We start from the raw sequence: 22,113 nt of genomic DNA, 5'->3' as shown, positions 1-22,113 counted from the left end.
ACAGTACTGTACAGTATGAGTGATTATACTATACATGTTGATGAGAACTAGAACCCTCACAGTACTGTACAGTATGAGTGATTATACTATACATGTTGATGAGAACTAGAACCCTCACAGTACTGTACAGTATGAGTGATTATACTATACATGTTGATGAGAACTAGAACCCTCACAGTACTGTACAGTATGAGTGATTATACTATACATGTTGATGAGAACTAGAACCCTCACAGTACTGTACAGTATGAGTGATTATACTATACATGTTGATGAGAACTAGAACCCTCACAGTACTGTACAGTATGAGTGATTATACTATACATGTTGATGAGAACTAGAACCCTCACAGTACTGTACAGTATGAGTGATTATACTATACATGTTGATGAGAACTAGAACCCTCACAGTACTGTACAGTATGAGTGATTATACTATACATGTTGATGAGAACTAGAACCCTCACAGTACTGTACAGTATGAGTGATTATACTATACATGTTGATGAGAACTAGAACCCTCACAGTACTGTACAGTATGAGTGATTATACTATACATGTTGATGAGAACTAGAACCCTCACAGTACTGTACAGTATGAGTGATTATACTATACATGTTGATGAGAACTAGAACCCTCACAGTACTGTACAGTATGAGTGATTATACTATACATGTTGATGAGAACTAGAACCCTCACAGTACTGTACAGTATGAGTGATTATACTATACATGTTGATGAGAACTAGAACCCTCACAGTACTGTACAGTATGAGTGATTATACTATACATGTTGATGAGAACTAGAACCCTCACAGTACTGTACAGTATGAGTGATTATACTATACATGTTGATGAGAACTAGAACCCTCACAGTACTGTACAGTATGAGTGATTATACTATACATGTTGATGAGAACTAGAACCCTCACAGTACTGTACAGTATGAGTGATTATACTATACATGTTGATGAGAACTAGAACCCTCACAGTACTGTACAGTATGAGTGATTATACTATACATGTTGATGAGAACTAGAACCCTCACAGTACTGTACAGTATGAGTGATTATACTATACATGTTGATGAGAACTAGAACCCTCACAGTACTGTACAGTATGAGTGATTATACTATACATGTTGATGAGAACTAGAACCCTCACAGTACTGTACAGTATGAGTGATTATACTATACATGTTGATGAGAACTAGAACCCTCACAGTACTGTACAGTATGAGTGATTATACTATACATGTTGATGAGAACTAGAACCCTCACAGTACTGTACAGTATGAGTGATTATACTATACATGTTGATGAGAACTAGAACCCTCACAGTACTGTACAGTATGAGTGATTATACTATACATGTTGATGAGAACTAGAACCCTCACAGTACTGTACGAGTGATTATATTATACATGTTGATGAGAACTAGAACCCTCACAGTACTGTACAGTATGAGTGATTATACATGTTGATGAGAACTAGAACCCTCACAGTACTGTACAGTATGAGTGATTATACTATACATGTTGATGAGAACTAGAACCCTCACAGTACTGTACAGTATGAGTGATTATACTATACATGTTGATGAGAACTAGAACCCTCACAGTACTGTACAGTATGAGTGATTATACTATACATGTTGATGAGAACTAGAACCCTCACAGTACTGTACAGTATGAGTGATTATACTATACATGTTGATGAGAACTAGAACCCTCACAGTACTGTACAGTATGAGTGATTATACTACATGTTGATGAGAACTAGAACCCTCACAGTACTGTACAGTATGAGTGATTATACTACATGTTGATGAGAACTAGAACCCTCACAGTACTGTACAGTATGAGTGATTATACTATACATGTTGATGAGAACTAGAACCCTCACAGTACTGTACAGTATGAGTGATTATACTATACATGTTGATGAGAACTAGAACCCTCACAGTACTGTACAGTATGAGTGATTATACTATACATGTTGATGAGAACTAGAACCCTCACAGTACTGTACAGTATGAGTGATTATACTATACATGTTGATGAGAACTAGAACCCTCACAGTACTGTACAGTATGAGTGATTATAATATACATGTTGATGAGAAGTAGAACCCTCACAGTACTGTACAGTATGAGTGATTATACTATACATGTTGATGAGAACTAGAACCCTCACAGTACTGTACAGTATGAGTGATTATACTATACATGTTGATGAGAACTAGAACCCTCACAGTACTGTACAGTATGAGTGATTATATTATACATGTTGATGAGAACTAGAACCCTCACAGTACTGTACAGTATGAGTGATTATATTATACATGTTGATGAGAACTAGAACCCTCACAGTACTGTACAGTATGAGTGATTATACTATACATGTTGATGAGAACTAGAACCCTCACAGTACTGTACAGTATGAGTGATTATACTATACATGTTGATGAGAACTAGAACCCTCACAGTACTGTACAGTATGAGTGATTATACTATACATGTTGATGAGAACTAGAACCCTCACAGTACTGTACAGTATGAGTGATTATACTATACATGTTGATGAGAACTAGAACCCTCACAGTACTGTACAGTATGAGTGATTATACTACATGTTGATGAGAACTAGAACCCTCACAGTACTGTACAGTATGAGTGATTATACTATACATGTTGATGAGAACTAGAACCCTCACAGTACTGTACAGTATGAGTGATTATACTATACATGTTGATGAGAACTAGAACCCTCACAGTACTGTACAGTATGAGTGATTATACTATACATGTTGATGAGAACTAGAACCCTCACAGTACTGTACAGTATGAGTGATTATACTATACATGTTGATGAGAACTAGAACCCTCACAGTACTGTACAGTATGAGTGATTATACTATACATGTTGATGAGAACTAGAACCCTCACAGTACTGTACAGTATGAGTGATTATACTATACATGTTGATGAGAACTAGAACCCTCACAGTACTGTACAGTATGAGTGATTATACTATACATGTTGATGAGAACTAGAACCCTCACAGTACTGTACAGTATGAGTGATTATATTATACATGTTGATGAGAACTAGAACCCTCACAGTACTGTACAGTATGAGTGATTATACTATACATGTTGATGAGAACTAGAACCCTCACAGTACTGTACAGTATGAGTGATTATACTATACATGTTGATGAGAACTAGAACCCTCACAGTACTGTACAGTATGAGTGATTATACTATACATGTTGATGAGAACTAGAACCCTCACAGTACTGTACAGTATGAGTGATTATACTATACATGTTGATGAGAACTAGAACCCTCACAGTACTGTACAGTATGAGTGATTATACTATACATGTTGATGAGAACTAGAACCCTCACAGTACTGTACAGTATGAGTGATTATACTATACATGTTGATGAGAACTAGAACCCTCACAGTACTGTACAGTATGAGTGATTATACTATACATGTTGATGAGAACTAGAACCCTCACAGTACTGTACAGTATGAGTGATTATACTATACATGTTGATGAGAACTAGAATCCTCACAGTACTGTACAGTATGAGTGATTATACTATACATGTTGATGAGAACTAGAACCCTCACAGTACTGTACAGTATGAGTGATTATATTATACATGTTGATGAGAACTAGAACCCTCACAGTACTGTACAGTATGAGTGATTATACTATACATGTTGATGAGAACTAGAACCCTCACAGTACTGTACAGTATGAGTGATTATACTATACATGTTGATGAGAACTAGAACCCTCACAGTACTGTACAGTATGAGTGATTATAATATACATGTTGATGAGAAGTTGAACCCTCACAGTACTGTACGAGTGATTATATTATACATGTTGATGAGAACTAGAACCCTCACAGTACTGTACAGTATGAGTGATTATACTATACATGTTGATGAGAACTAGAACCCTCACAGTACTGTACAGTATGAGTGATTATACTATACATGTTGATGAGAACTAGAACCCTCACAGTACTGTACAGTATGAGTGATTATACTATACATGTTGATGAGAACTAGAACCCTCACAGTACTGTACAGTATGAGTGATTATACTATACATGTTGATGAGAACTAGAACCCTCACAGTACTGTACAGTATGAGTGATTATACTATACATGTTGATGAGAACTAGAACCCTCACAGTACTGTACAGTATGAGTGATTATACTACATGTTGATGAGAACTAGAACCCTCACAGTACTGTACAGTATGAGTGATTATACTACATGTTGATGAGAACTAGAACCCTCACAGTACTGTACAGTATGAGTGATTATACTATACATGTTGATGAGAACTAGAACCCTCACAGTACTGTACAGTATGAGTGATTATACTATACATGTTGATGAGAACTAGAACCCTCACAGTACTGTACAGTATGAGTGATTATACTATACATGTTGATGAGAACTAGAACCCTCACAGTACTGTACAGTATGAGTGATTATACTATACATGTTGATGAGAACTAGAACCCTCACAGTACTGTACAGTATGAGTGATTATAATATACATGTTGATGAGAAGTAGAACCCTCACAGTACTGTACAGTATGAGTGATTATACTACATGTTGATGAGAACTAGAACCCTCACAGTACTGTACAGTATGAGTGATTATACTATACATGTTGATGAGAACTAGAACCCTCACAGTACTGTACAGTATGAGTGATTATATTATACATGTTGACGAGAACTAGAACCCTCATAGTACTGTACAGTATGAGTGATTATATTATACATGTTGATGAGAACTAGAACCCTCACAGTACTGTACAGTATGAGTGATTATACTATACATGTTGGTGAGAACTAGAACCCTCACAGTACTGTACAGTATGAGTGATTATACTATACATGTTGATGAGAACTAGAACCCTCACAGTACTGTACAGTATGAGTGATTATACTATACATGTTGATGAGAACTAGAACCCTCACAGTACTGTACAGTATGAGTGATTATACTATACATGTTGATGAGAACTAGAATCCTCACAGTACTGTACAGTATGAGTGATTATACTATACATGTTGATGAGAACTAGAACCCTCACAGTACTGTACAGTATGAGTGATTATATTATACATGTTGATGAGAACTAGAACCCTCACAGTACTGTACAGTATGAGTGATTATACTATACATGTTGATGAGAACTAGAACCCTCACAGTACTGTACAGTATGAGTGATTATATTATACATGTTGATGAGAACTAGAACCCTCACAGTACTGTACAGTATGAGTGATTATATTATACATGTTGATGAGAACTAGAACCCTCACAGTACTGTACAGTATGAGTGATTATACTACATGTTGATGAGAACTAGAACCCTCACAGTACTGTACAGTATGAGTGATTATACTACATGTTGATGAGAACTAGAACCCTCACAGTACTGTACAGTATGGGTGATTATCCTATACATGTTGATGAGAACTAGAACCCTCACAGTACTGTACAGTATGAGTGATTATACTATACATGTTGATGAGAACTAGAACCCTCACAGTACTGTACAGTATGAGTGATTATATTATACATGTTGATGAGAACTAGAACCCTCACAGTACTGTACAGTATGAGTGATTATATTATACATGTTGATGAGAACTAGAACCCTCACAGTACTGTACAGTATGAGTGATTATACTACATGTTGATGAGAACTAGAACCCTCACAGTACTGTACAGTATGAGTGATTATACTACATGTTGATGAGAACTAGAACCCTCACAGTACTGTACAGTATGAGTGATTATACTATACATGTTGATGAGAAATAGAACCCTCACAGTACTGTACAGTATGAGTGATTATACTATACATGTTGATGAGAACTAGAACCCTCACAGTACTGTACAGTATGAGTGATTATATTATACATGTTGATGAGAACTAGAACCCTCACAGTACTGTACAGTATGAGTGATTATACTATACATGTTGATGAGAACTAGAACCCTCACAGTACTGTACAGTATGAGTGATTATATTATACATGTTGATGAGAACTAGAACCCTCACAGTACTGTACAGTATGAGTGATTATACTATACATGTTGATGAGAACTAGAACCCTCACAGTACTGTACAGTATGATTGATTATACTATACATGTTGATGAGAACTAGAACCCTCACAGTACTGTACAGTATGAGTGATTATATTATACATGTTGATGAGAACTAGAACCCTCACAGTACTGTACAGTATGAGTGATTATATTATACATGTTGATGAGAACTAGAACCCTCACAGTACTGTACAGTATGAGTGATTATACTACATGTTGATGAGAACTAGAACCCTCACAGTACTGTACAGTATGAGTGATTATACTATACATGTTGATGAGAACTAGAACCCTCACAGTACTGTACAGTATGAGTGATTATACTATACATGTTGATGAGAACTAGAACCCTCACAGTACTGTACAGTATGAGTGATTATACTATACATGTTGATGAGAACTAGAACCCTCACAGTACTGTACAGTATGAGTGATTATATTATACATGTTGATGAGAACTAGAACCCTCACAGTACTGTACAGTATGAGTGATTATACTATACATGTTGATGAGAACTAGAACCCTCACAGTACTGTACAGTATGAGTGATTATACTATACATGTTGATGAGAACTAGAACCCTCACAGTACTGTACAGTACGAGTGATTATATTATACATGTTGATGAGAACTAGAACCCTCACAGTACTGTACAGTATGAGTGATTATACTATACATGTTGATGAGAACTAGAACCCTCACAGTACTGTACAGTATGAGTGATTATACTATACATGTTGATGAGAACTAGAACCCTCACAGTACTGTACAGTATGAGTGATTATACTATACATGTTGATGAGAACTAGAATCCTCACAGTACTGTACAGTATGAGTGATTATACTACATGTTGATGAGAACTAGAATCCTCACAGTACTGTACAGTATGAGTGATTATACTATACATGTTGATGAGAACTAGAACCCTCACAGTACTGTACAGTATGAGTGATTATACTATACATGTTGATGAGAACTAGAACCCTCACAGTACTGTACAGTATGAGTGATTATACTATACATGTTGATGAGAACTAGAACCCTCACAGTACTGTACAGTATGAGTGATTATACTATACATGTTGATGAGAACTAGAACCCTCACAGTACTGTACAGTATGAGTGATTATATTATACATGTTGATGAGAACTAGAACCCTCACAGTACTGTACAGTATGAGTGATTATACTACATGTTGATGAGAACTAGAACCCTCACAGTACTGTACAGTATGAGTGATTATACTATACATGTTGATGAGAACTAGAACCCTCACAGTACTGTACAGTATGAGTGATTATATTATACATGTTGATGAGAACTAGAACCCTCACAGTACTGTACAGTATGAGTGATTATACTATACATGTTGATGAGAACTAGAACCCTCACAGTACTGTACAGTATGAGTGATTATACTATACATGTTGATGAGAACTAGAACCCTCACAGTACTGTACAGTATGAGTGATTATACTATACATGTTGATGAGAACTAGAACCCTCACAGTACTGTACAGTATGAGTGATTATACTATACATGTTGATGAGAACTAGAACCCTCACAGTACTGTACAGTATGAGTGATTATACTACATGTTGATGAGAACTAGAACCCTCACAGTACTGTACAGTATGAGTGATTATACTATACATGTTGATGAGAACTAGAACCCTCACAGTACTGTACAGTATGAGTGATTATACTATACATGTTGATGAGAACTAGAACCCTCACAGTACTGTACAGTATGAGTGATTATACTATACATGTTGATGAGAACTAGAACCCTCACAGTACTGTACAGTATGAGTGATTATACTATACATGTTGATGAGAACTAGAACCCTCACAGTACTGTACAGTATGAGTGATTATACTATACATGTTGATGAGAACTAGAACCCTCACAGTACTGTACAGTATGAGTGATTATACTATACATGTTGATGAGAACTAGAACCCTCACAGTACTGTACAGTATGAGTGATTATATTATACATGTTGATGAGAACTAGAACCCTCACAGTACTGTACAGTATGAGTGATTATACTATACATGTTGATGAGAACTAGAACCCTCACAGTACTGTACAGTATGAGTGATTATACTAACATGTTGATGAGAACTAGAACCCTCACAGTACTGTACAGTATGAGTGATTATACTATACATGTTGATGAGAACTAGAACCCTCACAGTACTGTACAGTATGAGTGATTATACTATACATGTTGATGAGAACTAGAACCCTCACAGTACTGTACAGTGTGAGTGATTATACTATACATGTTGATGAGAACTAGAACCCTCACAGTACTGTACAGTATGAGTGATTATACTATACATGTTGATGAGAACTAGAACCCTCACAGTACTGTACAGTATGAGTGCTTATACTACATGTTGATGAGAACTAGAACCCTCACAGTACTGTACAGTATGAGTGATTATACTATACATGTTGATGAGAACTAGAACCCTCACAGTACTGTACAGTATGAGTGATTATACTATACATGTTGATGAGAACTAGAACCCTCACAGTACTGTACAGTATGAGTGATTATACTATACATGTTGATGAGAACTAGAACCCTCACAGTACTGTACAGTATGAGTGATTATATTATACATGTTGACGAGAACTAGAACCCTCACAGTACTGTACAGTATGAGTGATTATACTATACATGTTGGTGAGAACTAGAACCCTCACAGTACTGTACAGTATGAGTGATTATACTATACATGTTGATGAGAACTAGAACCCTCACAGTACTGTACAGTATGAGTGATTATACTATACATGTTGATGAGAACTAGAACCCTCACAGTACTGTACAGTATGAGTGATTATACTATACATGTTGATGAGAACTAGAACCCTCACAGTACTGTACAGTATGAGTGATTATACTATACATGTTGATGAGAACTAGAACCCTCACAGTACTGTACAGTATGAGTGATTATACTATACATGTTGATGAGAACTAGAACCCTCACAGTACTGTACAGTATGAGTGATTATACTACATGTTGATGAGAACTAGAACCCTCACAGTACTGTACAGTATGAGTGATTATACTATACATGTTGATGAGAACTAGAACCCTCACAGTACTGTACAGTATGAGTGATTATAATATACATGTTGATGAGAACTAGAACCCTCACAGTACTGTACAGTATGAGTGATTATACTACATGTTGATGAGAACTAGAACCCTCACAGTACTGTACAGTATGAGTGATTATACTATACATGTTGATGAGAACTAGAACCCTCACAGTACTGTACAGTATGAGTGATTATACTATACATGTTGATGAGAACTAGAACCCTCACAGTACTGTACAGTATGAGTGATTATACTATACATGTTGATGAGAACTAGAACCCTCACAGTACTGTACAGTATGAGTGATTATACTATACATGTTGATGAGAACTAGAACCCTCACAGTACTGTACAGTATGAGTGATTATACTATACATGTTGATGAGAACTAGAACCCTCACAGTACTGTACAGTATGAGTGATTATACTATACATGTTGATGAGAACTAGAACCCTCACAGTACTGTACAGTATGAGTGATTATAATATACATGTTGATGAGAAGTTGAACCCTCACAGTACTGTACGAGTGATTATATTATACATGTTGATGAGAACTAGAACCCTCACAGTACTGTACAGTATGAGTGATTATACTATACATGTTGATGAGAACTAGAACCCTCACAGTACTGTACAGTATGAGTGATTATACTATACATGTTGATGAGAACTAGAACCCTCACAGTACTGTACAGTATGAGTGATTATACTATACATGTTGATGAGAACTAGAACCCTCACAGTACTGTACAGTATGAGTGATTATACTATACATGTTGATGAGAACTAGAACCCTCACAGTACTGTACAGTATGAGTGATTATACTATACATGTTGATGAGAACTAGAACCCTCACAGTACTGTACAGTATGAGTGATTATACTATACATGTTGATGAGAACTAGAACCCTCACAGTACTGTACAGTATGAGTGATTATACTATACATGTTGATGAGAACTAGAACCCTCACAGTACTGTACAGTATGAGTGATTATACTATACATGTTGATGAGAACTAGAATCCTCACAGTACTGTACAGTATGAGTGATTATACTATACATGTTGATGAGAACTAGAACCCTCACAGTACTGTACAGTATGAGTGATTATATTATACATGTTGATGAGAACTAGAACCCTCACAGTACTGTACAGTATGAGTGATTATACTATACATGTTGATGAGAACTAGAACCCTCACAGTACTGTACAGTATGAGTGATTATACTATACATGTTGATGAGAACTAGAACCCTCACAGTACTGTACAGTATGAGTGATTATAATATACATGTTGATGAGAAGTTGAACCCTCACAGTACTGTACGAGTGATTATATTATACATGTTGATGAGAACTAGAACCCTCACAGTACTGTACAGTATGAGTGATTATACTATACATGTTGATGAGAACTAGAACCCTCACAGTACTGTACAGTATGAGTGATTATACTATACATGTTGATGAGAACTAGAACCCTCACAGTACTGTACAGTATGAGTGATTATACTATACATGTTGATGAGAACTAGAACCCTCACAGTACTGTACAGTATGAGTGATTATACTATACATGTTGATGAGAACTAGAACCCTCACAGTACTGTACAGTATGAGTGATTATACTATACATGTTGATGAGAACTAGAACCCTCACAGTACTGTACAGTATGAGTGATTATACTACATGTTGATGAGAACTAGAACCCTCACAGTACTGTACAGTATGAGTGATTATACTACATGTTGATGAGAACTAGAACCCTCACAGTACTGTACAGTATGAGTGATTATACTATACATGTTGATGAGAACTAGAACCCTCACAGTACTGTACAGTATGAGTGATTATACTATACATGTTGATGAGAACTAGAACCCTCACAGTACTGTACAGTATGAGTGATTATACTATACATGTTGATGAGAACTAGAACCCTCACAGTACTGTACAGTATGAGTGATTATACTATACATGTTGATGAGAACTAGAACCCTCACAGTACTGTACAGTATGAGTGATTATAATATACATGTTGATGAGAAGTAGAACCCTCACAGTACTGTACAGTATGAGTGATTATACTACATGTTGATGAGAACTAGAACCCTCACAGTACTGTACAGTATGAGTGATTATACTATACATGTTGATGAGAACTAGAACCCTCACAGTACTGTACAGTATGAGTGATTATATTATACATGTTGACGAGAACTAGAACCCTCATAGTACTGTACAGTATGAGTGATTATATTATACATGTTGATGAGAACTAGAACCCTCACAGTACTGTACAGTATGAGTGATTATACTATACATGTTGGTGAGAACTAGAACCCTCACAGTACTGTACAGTATGAGTGATTATACTATACATGTTGATGAGAACTAGAACCCTCACAGTACTGTACAGTATGAGTGATTATACTATACATGTTGATGAGAACTAGAACCCTCACAGTACTGTACAGTATGAGTGATTATACTATACATGTTGATGAGAACTAGAATCCTCACAGTACTGTACAGTATGAGTGATTATACTATACATGTTGATGAGAACTAGAACCCTCACAGTACTGTACAGTATGAGTGATTATATTATACATGTTGATGAGAACTAGAACCCTCACAGTACTGTACAGTATGAGTGATTATACTATACATGTTGATGAGAACTAGAACCCTCACAGTACTGTACAGTATGAGTGATTATATTATACATGTTGATGAGAACTAGAACCCTCACAGTACTGTACAGTATGAGTGATTATATTATACATGTTGATGAGAACTAGAACCCTCACAGTACTGTACAGTATGAGTGATTATACTACATGTTGATGAGAACTAGAACCCTCACAGTACTGTACAGTATGAGTGATTATACTACATGTTGATGAGAACTAGAACCCTCACAGTACTGTACAGTATGAGTGATTATACTATACATGTTGATGAGAACTAGAACCCTCACAGTACTGTACAGTATGAGTGATTATACTATACATGTTGATGAGAACTAGAACCCTCACAGTACTGTACAGTATGAGTGATTATATTATACATGTTGATGAGAACTAGAACCCTCACAGTACTGTACAGTATGAGTGATTATATTATACATGTTGATGAGAACTAGAACCCTCACAGTACTGTACAGTATGAGTGATTATACTATACATGTTGATGAGAACTAGAACCCTCACAGTACTGTACAGTATGAGTGATTATATTATACATGTTGATGAGAACTAGAACCCTCACAGTACTGTACAGTATGAGTGATTATACTATACATGTTGATGAGAACTAGAACCCTCACAGTACTGTACAGTATGAGTGATTATACTATACATGTTGATGAGAACTAGAACCCTCACAGTACTGTACAGTATGAGTGATTATACTACATGTTGATGAGAACTAGAACCCTCACAGTACTGTACAGTATGAGTGATTATACTACATGTTGATGAGAACTAGAACCCTCACAGTACTGTACAGTATGAGTGATTATACTATACATGTTGATGAGAACTAGAACCCTCACAGTACTGTACAGTATGAGTGATTATACTATACATGTTGATGAGAACTAGAACCCTCACAGTACTGTACAGTATGAGTGATTATATTATACATGTTGATGAGAACTAGAACCCTCACAGTACTGTACAGTATGAGTGATTATACTATACATGTTGATGAGAACTAGAACCCTCACAGTACTGTACAGTATGAGTGATTATACTATACATGTTGATGAGAACTAGAACCCTCACAGTACTGTACAGTATGAGTGATTATATTATACATGTTGATGAGAACTAGAACCCTCACAGTACTGTACAGTATGAGTGATTATACTATACATGTTGATGAGAACTAGAACCCTCACAGTACTGTACAGTATGAGTGATTATACTATACATGTTGATGAGAACTAGAACCCTCACAGTACTGTACAGTATGAGTGATTATACTATACATGTTGATGAGAACTAGAACCCTCACAGTACTGTACAGTATGAGTGATTATACTATACATGTTGATGAGAACTAGAACCCTCACAGTACTGTACAGTATGAGTGATTATACTATACATGTTGATGAGAACTAGAACCCTCACAGTACTGTACAGTATGAGTGATTATACTATACATGTTGATGAGAACTAGAACCCTCACAGTACTGTACAGTATGAGTGATTATACTATACATGTTGATGAGAACTAGAACCCTCACAGTACTGTACAGTATGAGTGATTATATTATACATGTTGATGAGAACTAGAACCCTCACAGTACTGTACAGTATGAGTGATTATACTATACATGTTGATGAGAACTAGAACCCTCACAGTACTGTACAGTATGAGTGATTATACTATACATGTTGATGAGAACTAGAACCCTCACAGTACTGTACAGTATGAGTGATTATACTATACATGTTGATGAGAACTAGAACCCTCACAGTACTGTACAGTATGAGTGATTATACTATACATGTTGATGAGAACTAGAACCCTCACAGTACTGTACAGTATGAGTGATTATACTATACATGTTGATGAGAACTAGAACCCTCACAGTACTGTACAGTATGAGTGATTATACTATACATGTTGATGAGAACTAGAACCCTCACAGTACTGTACAGTATGAGTGATTATACTACATGTTGATGAGAACTAGAACCCTCACAGTACTGTACAGTATGAGTGATTATACTATACATGTTGATGAGAACTAGAACCCTCACAGTACTGTACAGTATGAGTGATTATATTATACATGTTGATGAGAACTAGAACCCTGACAGTACTGTACAGTATGAGTGATTATACTATACATGTTGATGAGAACTAGAACCCTCACAGTACTGTACAGTATGAGTGATTATACTATACATGTTGATGAGAACTAGAACCCTCACAGTACTGTACAGTATGAGTGATTATACTATACATGTTGATGAGAACTAGAACCCTCACAGTACTGTACAGTATGAGTGATTATACTATACATGTTGATGAGAACTAGAACCCTCACAGTACTGTACAGTATGAGTGATTATACTATACATGTTGATGAGAACTAGAACCCTCACAGTACTGTACAGTATGAGTGATTATACTATACATGTTGATGAGAACTAGAACCCTCACAGTACTGTACAGTATGAGTGATTATACTATACATGTTGATGAGAACTAGAACCCTCACAGTACTGTACAGTATGAGTGATTATACTATACATGTTGATGAGAACTAGAACCCTCACAGTACTGTACAGTATGAGTGATTATACTATACATGTTGATGAGAACTAGAACCCTCACAGTACTGTACAGTATGAGTGATTATACTATACATGTTGATGAGAACTAGAACCCTCACAGTATTGTACAGTATGAGTGATTATACTATACATGTTGATGAGAACTAGAACCCTCACAGTGCTGTACAGTATGAGTGATTATATTATACATGTTGATGAGAACTAGAACCCTCACAGTACTGTACAGTATGAGTGATTATACTATACATGTTGATGAGAACTAGAACCCTCACAGTACTGTACAGTATGAGTGATTATACTACATGTTGATGAGAACTAGAACCCTCACAGTACTGTACAGTATGAGTGATTATACTATACATGTTGATGAGAACTAGAACCCTCACAGTACTGTACAGTATGAGTGATTATACTATACATGTTGATGAGAACTAGAACCCTCACAGTACTGTACAGTATGAGTGATTATACTATACATGTTGATGAGAACTAGAACCCTCACAGTACTGTACAGTATGAGTGATTATACTATACATGTTGATGAGAACTAGAACCCTCACAGTACTGTACAGTATGAGTGATTATACTATACATGTTGATGAGAACTAGAACCCTCACAGTACTGTACAGTATGAGTGATTATACTATACATGTTGATGAGAACTAGAACCCTCACAGTACTGTACAGTATGAGTGATTATATTATACATGTTGATGAGAACTAGAACCCTCACAGTACTGTACAGTATGAGTGATTATACTATACATGTTGATGAGAACTAGAACCCTCACAGTACTGTACAGTATGAGTGATTATACTATACATGTTGATGAGAACTAGAACCCTCACAGTACTGTACAGTATGAGTGATTATACTATACATGTTGATGAGAACTAGAACCCTCACAGTACTGTACAGTATGAGTGATTATACTATACATGTTGATGAGAACTAGAACCCTCACAGTACTGTACAGTATGAGTGATTATACTATACATGTTGATGAGAACTAGAACCCTCACAGTACTGTACAGTATGAGTGATTATAATATACATGTTGATGAGAAGTAGAACCCTCACAGTACTGTACAGTATGAGTGATTATACTACATGTTGATGAGAACTAGAACCCTCACAGTACTGTACAGTATGAGTGATTATACTATACATGTTGATGAGAACTAGAACCCTCACAGTACTGTACAGTATGAGTGATTATATTATACATGTTGACGAGAACTAGAACCCTCACAGTACTGTACAGTATGAGTGATTATATTATACATGTTGATGAGAACTAGAACCCTCACAGTACTGTACAGTATGAGTGATTATACTATACATGTTGATGAGAACTAGAACCCTCACAGTACTGTACAGTATGAGTGATTATATTATACATGTTGATGAGAACTAGAACCCTCACAGTACTGTACAGTATGAGTGATTATACTATACATGTTGGTGAGAACTAGAACCCTCACAGTACTGTACAGTATGAGTGATTATACTATACATGTTGATGAGAACTAGAACCCTCACAGTACTGTACAGTATGAGTGATTATACTATACATGTTGATGAGAACTAGAACCCTCACAGTACTGTACAGTATGAGTGATTATACTATACATGTTGATGAGAACTAGAATCCTCACAGTACTGTACAGTATGAGTGATTATACTATACATGTTGATGAGAACTAGAACCCTCACAGTACTGTACAGTATGAGTGATTATATTATACATGTTGATGAGAACTAGAACCCTCACAGTACTGTACAGTATGAGTGATTATACTATACATGTTGATGAGAACTAGAACCCTCACACTCCCCCTGAGACACACGCAGGGAGTGGGGTCACAGCCAGGGTCACCATATCCCAACTCCCCCTGAGACACACGCGGGGAGTGGGGTCACAGCCAGGGTCACCATATCCCAACTCCCCCTGAGACACACGCAGGGAGTGGGGTCACAGCCGGGGTCACCATTGTCCAGCGCACCTGGAGCAATTAGGGTTAAGTGCAATGCTCAAGGGCACAGCAACATATTTATCACCTTGTCAGGTCTGGTATTCGAACCAGCAACCCCAACGCTCTAACCTTCAGGCTACCTGTGTGTGTGTTATTACCTCTGTGCGTCTGTCTCAGAGCTGCAGGTGTATTCAGGGGGGTAGTAGGGGGGCGGAGGAATGGGCGGGACAAACTCCTCAAAGTCCATGATGTTGTTCAGGAAGGCGTCCTGAGGAGTGGTGCATTCTGGGTTGACGGAGCGAGAGCGGTGCGGGGCGAGCTAGAGAGAAACAAACAGAGATAGAGGAGGGGAGAAATCATAAGGGATGGATAAAGAAAATATTGTCTGTGTGTGTGTGTGTGTGTGTGTGTGTGTGTGTGTGTGTGTGTGTGTGTGTGTGTGTGTGTGTGTGTGTGTGTGTGTGTGTGTGTGTGTGTGTGTGTGTGTGTGTGTGTGTGTGTGTGTGTGTGTGTGTGTGTGTGTGTGTATAGACGCACCAGGTGCACTAGGTCCAGTGAGAAGATGTGTATACTACAGGTGACAGTAGAGAGAGTACAGATGATGGTAGAGAGAATACTCAGACCACAAGCACTGAACAACAGGTCCTGGAACAGAGGAGAGGACACTCAGACCACAAGCACTGAACAACAGGTCCTGGAACAGAGGAGAGGACACTCAGACCACAAGCACTGAACAACAGGTCCTGGAACAGAGGAGAGGACACTCAGACCACAAGCACTGAACAACAGGTCCTGGAACAGAGGAGAGGACACTCAGACCATAAGCACTGAACAACAGGTCCTGGAACAGAGGAGAGGACACTCAGACCACAAGCACTGAACAACAGGTCCTGGAACAGAGGAGAGGAGATCAGCACGTAACACACAGTCAGGAGGCCAGGGCAGTTAGGAGCAGTTTGGTTACTGTTTGTAATAATTTATACATACTGCAGCGTGCATCAGGTCCCTTGGCTATTATATTATGCTCTGCTTACATCATCTGCATAAATTATTGTCGACATCAGAAAATGTAGCCCACATACTCTCAGAGAATATAGACGCCACACACACTGAGCTGTCATAAAACACACACACTGAGCTGTCATTAAACACACACACTGAGTTGTCATTAAACACACACACTGAGTTGTCATTAAACACACACACACTGAGCTGTCATTAAACACACACACTGAGCTGTCATTAAACACACACACACTGAGCTGTCATTAAACACACACACACTGAGCTGTCATTAAACACACACACACTGAGCTGTCATTAAACACACACACACTGAGCTGTCATTAAACACACACACACTGAGCTGTCATTAAACACACACACACTGAGCTGTCATTAAACACACACACACTGAGCTGTCATTAAACACACACACACTGAGCTGTCATTAAACACACACACACTGAGCTGTCATTAAACACACACACTGAGCTGTCATTAAACACACACACACTGAGCTGTCATTAAACACACACACACTGAGCTGTCATTAAACACACACACACTGAGCTGTCATTAAACACACACACACTGAGCTGTCATTAAACACACACACTGAGCTGTCATTAAACACACACTGAGCTGTCATTAAACACACACACTGAGCTGTCATTAAACACACACACACTGAGCTGTCATTAAACACACACACACTGAGCTGTCATTAAACACACACACACTGAGCTGTCATTAAACACACACACACTGAGCTGTCATTAAACACACACACACTGAGCTGTCATTAAACACACACACACTGAGCTGTCATTAAACACACACTGAGCTGTCATTAAACACACACACTGAGCTGTCATTAAACACACACACACTGAGCTGTCATTAAACACACACACACTGAGCTGTCATTAAACAAACACACTGAGCTGTCATCAAACACACACACACTGAGCTGTCATCAAACACACACACACTGAGCTGTCATCAAACACACACACACTGAGCTGTCATTAAACACACACACACTGAGCTGTCATCAAACACACACACACTGAGCTGTCATTAAACACACACACACCTTGAGCTGATGTCTGACAGAGTGGCAGTCTGCGTTTAGGTAGAGTACCAAGGTCTCCTCCTCGTTTATAGAGCAGGAGTGTGTTGGGGCGCAACACACACACAACCCATTCTCCACCTGCAAAAAACACACACTGAGAATTAACACACACACATCACCCACCCACACATACTCTCCACAGGGCTGTGTGCACCTCTCTGATTCAGAGGGGTTAAATGCGACCCCCCCACCCCACCCACCCACCCACACATACTCTCCACAGGGCTGTGTGCACCTCTCTGATTCAGAGGGGTTAAATGCGACCCCCCCACCCCACCCACCCACACATACTCTCCACAGGGCTGTGTGCACCTCTCTGATTCAGAGGGGTTAAATGCGACCCCCCCACCCCACCCACCCACACATACTCTCCACAGGGCTGTGTGCACCTCTCTGATTCAGAGGGGTTAAATGCGACCCCCCCACCCCACCCACCCACACATACTCTCCACAGGGCTGTGTGCACCTCTCTGATTCAGAGGGGTTAAATGCGGAAGACACATTTTGGTTGAATGCATTCAGTTGTACAACCCATTTCCCCTTTCCCTACATACCTGGCAGGTGAGGAGTGACTTGACCATCTGTGCGTTCTGACAGGAGAGCATGGATCCAGCCAGACTAAGGATGACACACACAGCAGACAGCAGCATGAAGAGGGACACCTGGAGAGGGAGACATGGGGAGGGACACATGAAGAGGGAGACACGTAGGGGGTCAGAGAACTACACATGGGATGAGTAACCTTGGCTGTGACCTAAATAATTGTTCTAGCTGCCTATAGGCTGGAGCTCGGTGGGCTCGGTATGCAGATGACCTGTGTTCCAATCAGGTAGCAGGTTGGTCAGTTACATACACACGCACAAACATACACACACACACACACACACAAACACACGCACAAACACACGCACAAACACACACACACACACCATAGACATAAAATTAGACACTTGTGTACTACTCACCACCAGAGTGAGTGGTCTTCTCCATGAGATAAGTCCAACTAACCCTGATGCCACAACCTAAGCACAACACACACATTACAGTAAGGAAAATACATTCATCAATTATCATATCTAGAACACAATCAACCACAGCCAGGAAATATGGGGATGATTTCAATATTCTGAAGAGGTTTCTTCTCCATGTATCCTTTCCTCCATCTGCACTCCATCTGACAGAGACATTCTCCATATTGCTTTCACCTATAAAACAGCCTTCTTTCTTTTCAGGGGTGAGTTTCACATACAGATGTAGGATCTTCATTTGAGCCAGTTTGGTGCAGTTTGGACAATAATCCTGCCGCAAAAGGAAATGTGAATTATTATGTGAATTATAATTTGCGGATATTTTTGTAGGGGTTGATACATTTTCAGTTAGGGCAAATCAAGCCAGTAATTTCAAAGTGTAAAAACTCAAATACACTACAAGTTTGCATTTCATGCTTTGCATGAAATAGTGATCAAATGAAGTTCCCACATCTGTAAAATATAAATCAATTTTTTTGCATTAAGATCATGTTCCTCCATTGCATAATGGACTTATGATTATCCTGCTAAACATGATATTTAGGTTTCCAGGATAGTCCCTCCTCATCAGTGCAGATGAAGGAAAGGTAGTGATTCAGCCCATTTAGAGATGCTCCCACAGGATACTCACAAAGAAGCCGGCCCAGAAGGGGCAGGACTGTCGGACGCGGGCTGAGGATGTGAAGGCCATGCTGGTGAAGGAGAAGGCCAGGACCATGGCCCCCAGGCCCAAGTGGCACAGCCCCAGGTACAGCAGCAGTTTGGCCCCACCCTGACGGCCAGACATGCCCCGGCAGCTATCTGACCAGCCCCTAGACCCAGAGGCTGACACTACACTGCTGGAGTCTGACGGGGATGGCATGGCTGGTGTGTGTGGAGAGTGGTGAGTCTGTGTATGTGTGCGTGTGTGTAGGCCTATATGCGGTGTGTGTGTGTGTGTGTGTGTGTGTGTGTGTGTGTGTGTGTGTGTGTGTGTGTGTGTGTGTGTGTGTGTGTGTGTGAAAGAGAGATGGAGAGTTTGTTGCTTTGAAAAAAATCACCCCCTTTTCACTTAGGCCCGGCGTAGTCAATTGGCAGATGACAAAGCGCGTTGTGCAATCGCCAAGGTTCGACCCTGACGCGCCACAGTGCAGTTTCCAAAAACTCTCAACTCAGAAGACTGGGCTATTTAGCATATGAAAACAGCAATAGCTTCTTAGCAGAGTGTATATGTCCTATTACATCTGCACCCCAGACAAACTTCAACATGTTCACGTGAGGGAAAAAATAAGAAAAATACCTAGGGCTAATCCTTGAGAACCTGAATGCATTTACGACACACAGCTCCGTTCCTCTGTTCCTCTCTCTCAATATCTCTAAGGCCCATAGCATTGCGGTGGGCGGAGCCCCGAGGCCGCAGTCCTGTAGCAGCACCCGTTATTAAGCACCACATATCCCGTTGTTTCTACGGTAATGAGAAACCACATGTATTGTGTAGGGCGGTGAGTGGGTCTGGATCTTGTCAAGGTGACGAGGAACAAGCATTGAAACAAGGCCCGAGTTGTCCTGTCCTCACGAAGGTCCGACTACCGGACCTATCCGAAGGATGAGAGAGATAGCTCTTGGTCAGATCTTAATCGGTCCGGTCTGCAAACCGTTCAGGTTAAGAAATTACTTAAATCCGTCGAAAGTAAACGTAAATAAATTATAGAAAGTTCATCCTCCTTGAGCCTTCGGCACGTTTGTGCTGTTTTCATTTGCTATTCCTCCTCTTTCCATCTTTTGCCTCCGTGGGAGTTTTGCGGTGGACCACACAAACTCACCCCCCTCTGTCCTCTTCTCTCTTCCCTGCAGCAGTCACGCGGGCCTCCCGTTCTGCTCGTGTATATCCCGGACATCTACCTCACTGCGCCGAATTATACGTCACACACACACCTCAAGCCATCGGTTCCAGTTTCCACACACATCCGTTTCCCAAGTCAAAAAGCCTTGCTGATGATCATTCTTCTCTTTCCCGTTCACCATCACCCCACCCCTCCATTCTCTCTCCTTCACCGTAGAGTCAAAAGAAAGGAATGCCTAGTGTTTGTAAACCGACACGTCGTCATGTGACGAAAAGGCACGCAAGACGCGCGTGGAGGATGCGGCAAAGCCCGCGTGTCCTGGTGCTGATGCTGCGCGAGAGGGGCACCCACCTTCAAGGCTTACTGCAGCCAGCCAATCAGATAGGATTTCACTGCACTGTGCGGCCTCCAGGAAGTTTGTAGTCCCAGGACTATAGGCAGTTGTAGTTCACTATTATACACGTCTCACACTATAGGACTGACTGTATGTTACATTATGTTTCACTTTGGTTCTATCCTCATCTCTTAT

At 39.2% G+C, this 22,113-nt stretch overlaps 1 protein-coding gene across 2 annotated transcripts in view; it reads right to left on the bottom strand.

Annotated features, from left to right (window-relative positions):
- LOC139573270 (protein ENTREP3-like) overlaps nucleotides 1-21,854 on the bottom strand; it is a 41,165-nt gene extending 19,311 nt beyond the window's left edge. The window contains exons 1-7 of one of the 2 annotated variants that reach the window (XM_071396538.1): nucleotides 20,393-20,500; nucleotides 19,939-20,032; nucleotides 19,699-19,755; nucleotides 19,288-19,395; nucleotides 18,695-18,811; nucleotides 17,134-17,241; nucleotides 16,755-16,915 (exon numbers count right to left, since the gene is read on the bottom strand). In XM_071396538.1, the coding sequence (XP_071252639.1) occupies nucleotides 16,755-16,915; nucleotides 17,134-17,241; nucleotides 18,695-18,811; nucleotides 19,288-19,383 (482 nt within the window). In that variant the 5' untranslated portion in view covers nucleotides 19,384-19,395; nucleotides 19,699-19,755; nucleotides 19,939-20,032; nucleotides 20,393-20,500. Of the gene's footprint in view, nucleotides 1-16,754; nucleotides 16,916-17,133; nucleotides 17,242-18,694; nucleotides 18,812-19,287; nucleotides 19,396-19,698; nucleotides 19,756-19,938; nucleotides 20,033-20,392 lie in introns of both variants that reach the window. The other variant, XM_071396537.1, reaches the window with a different exon arrangement.
- Nucleotides 21,855-22,113: the final 259 nt, after the last annotated feature.

This window comes from Salvelinus alpinus, chromosome 4 (genome assembly GCF_045679555.1).
Source record: "Salvelinus alpinus chromosome 4, SLU_Salpinus.1, whole genome shotgun sequence".
In the NCBI taxonomy this organism is placed as follows: domain Eukaryota; kingdom Metazoa; phylum Chordata; class Actinopteri; order Salmoniformes; family Salmonidae; genus Salvelinus; species Salvelinus alpinus.
This window is presented reverse-complemented; position numbering and strand designations above follow the sequence as displayed.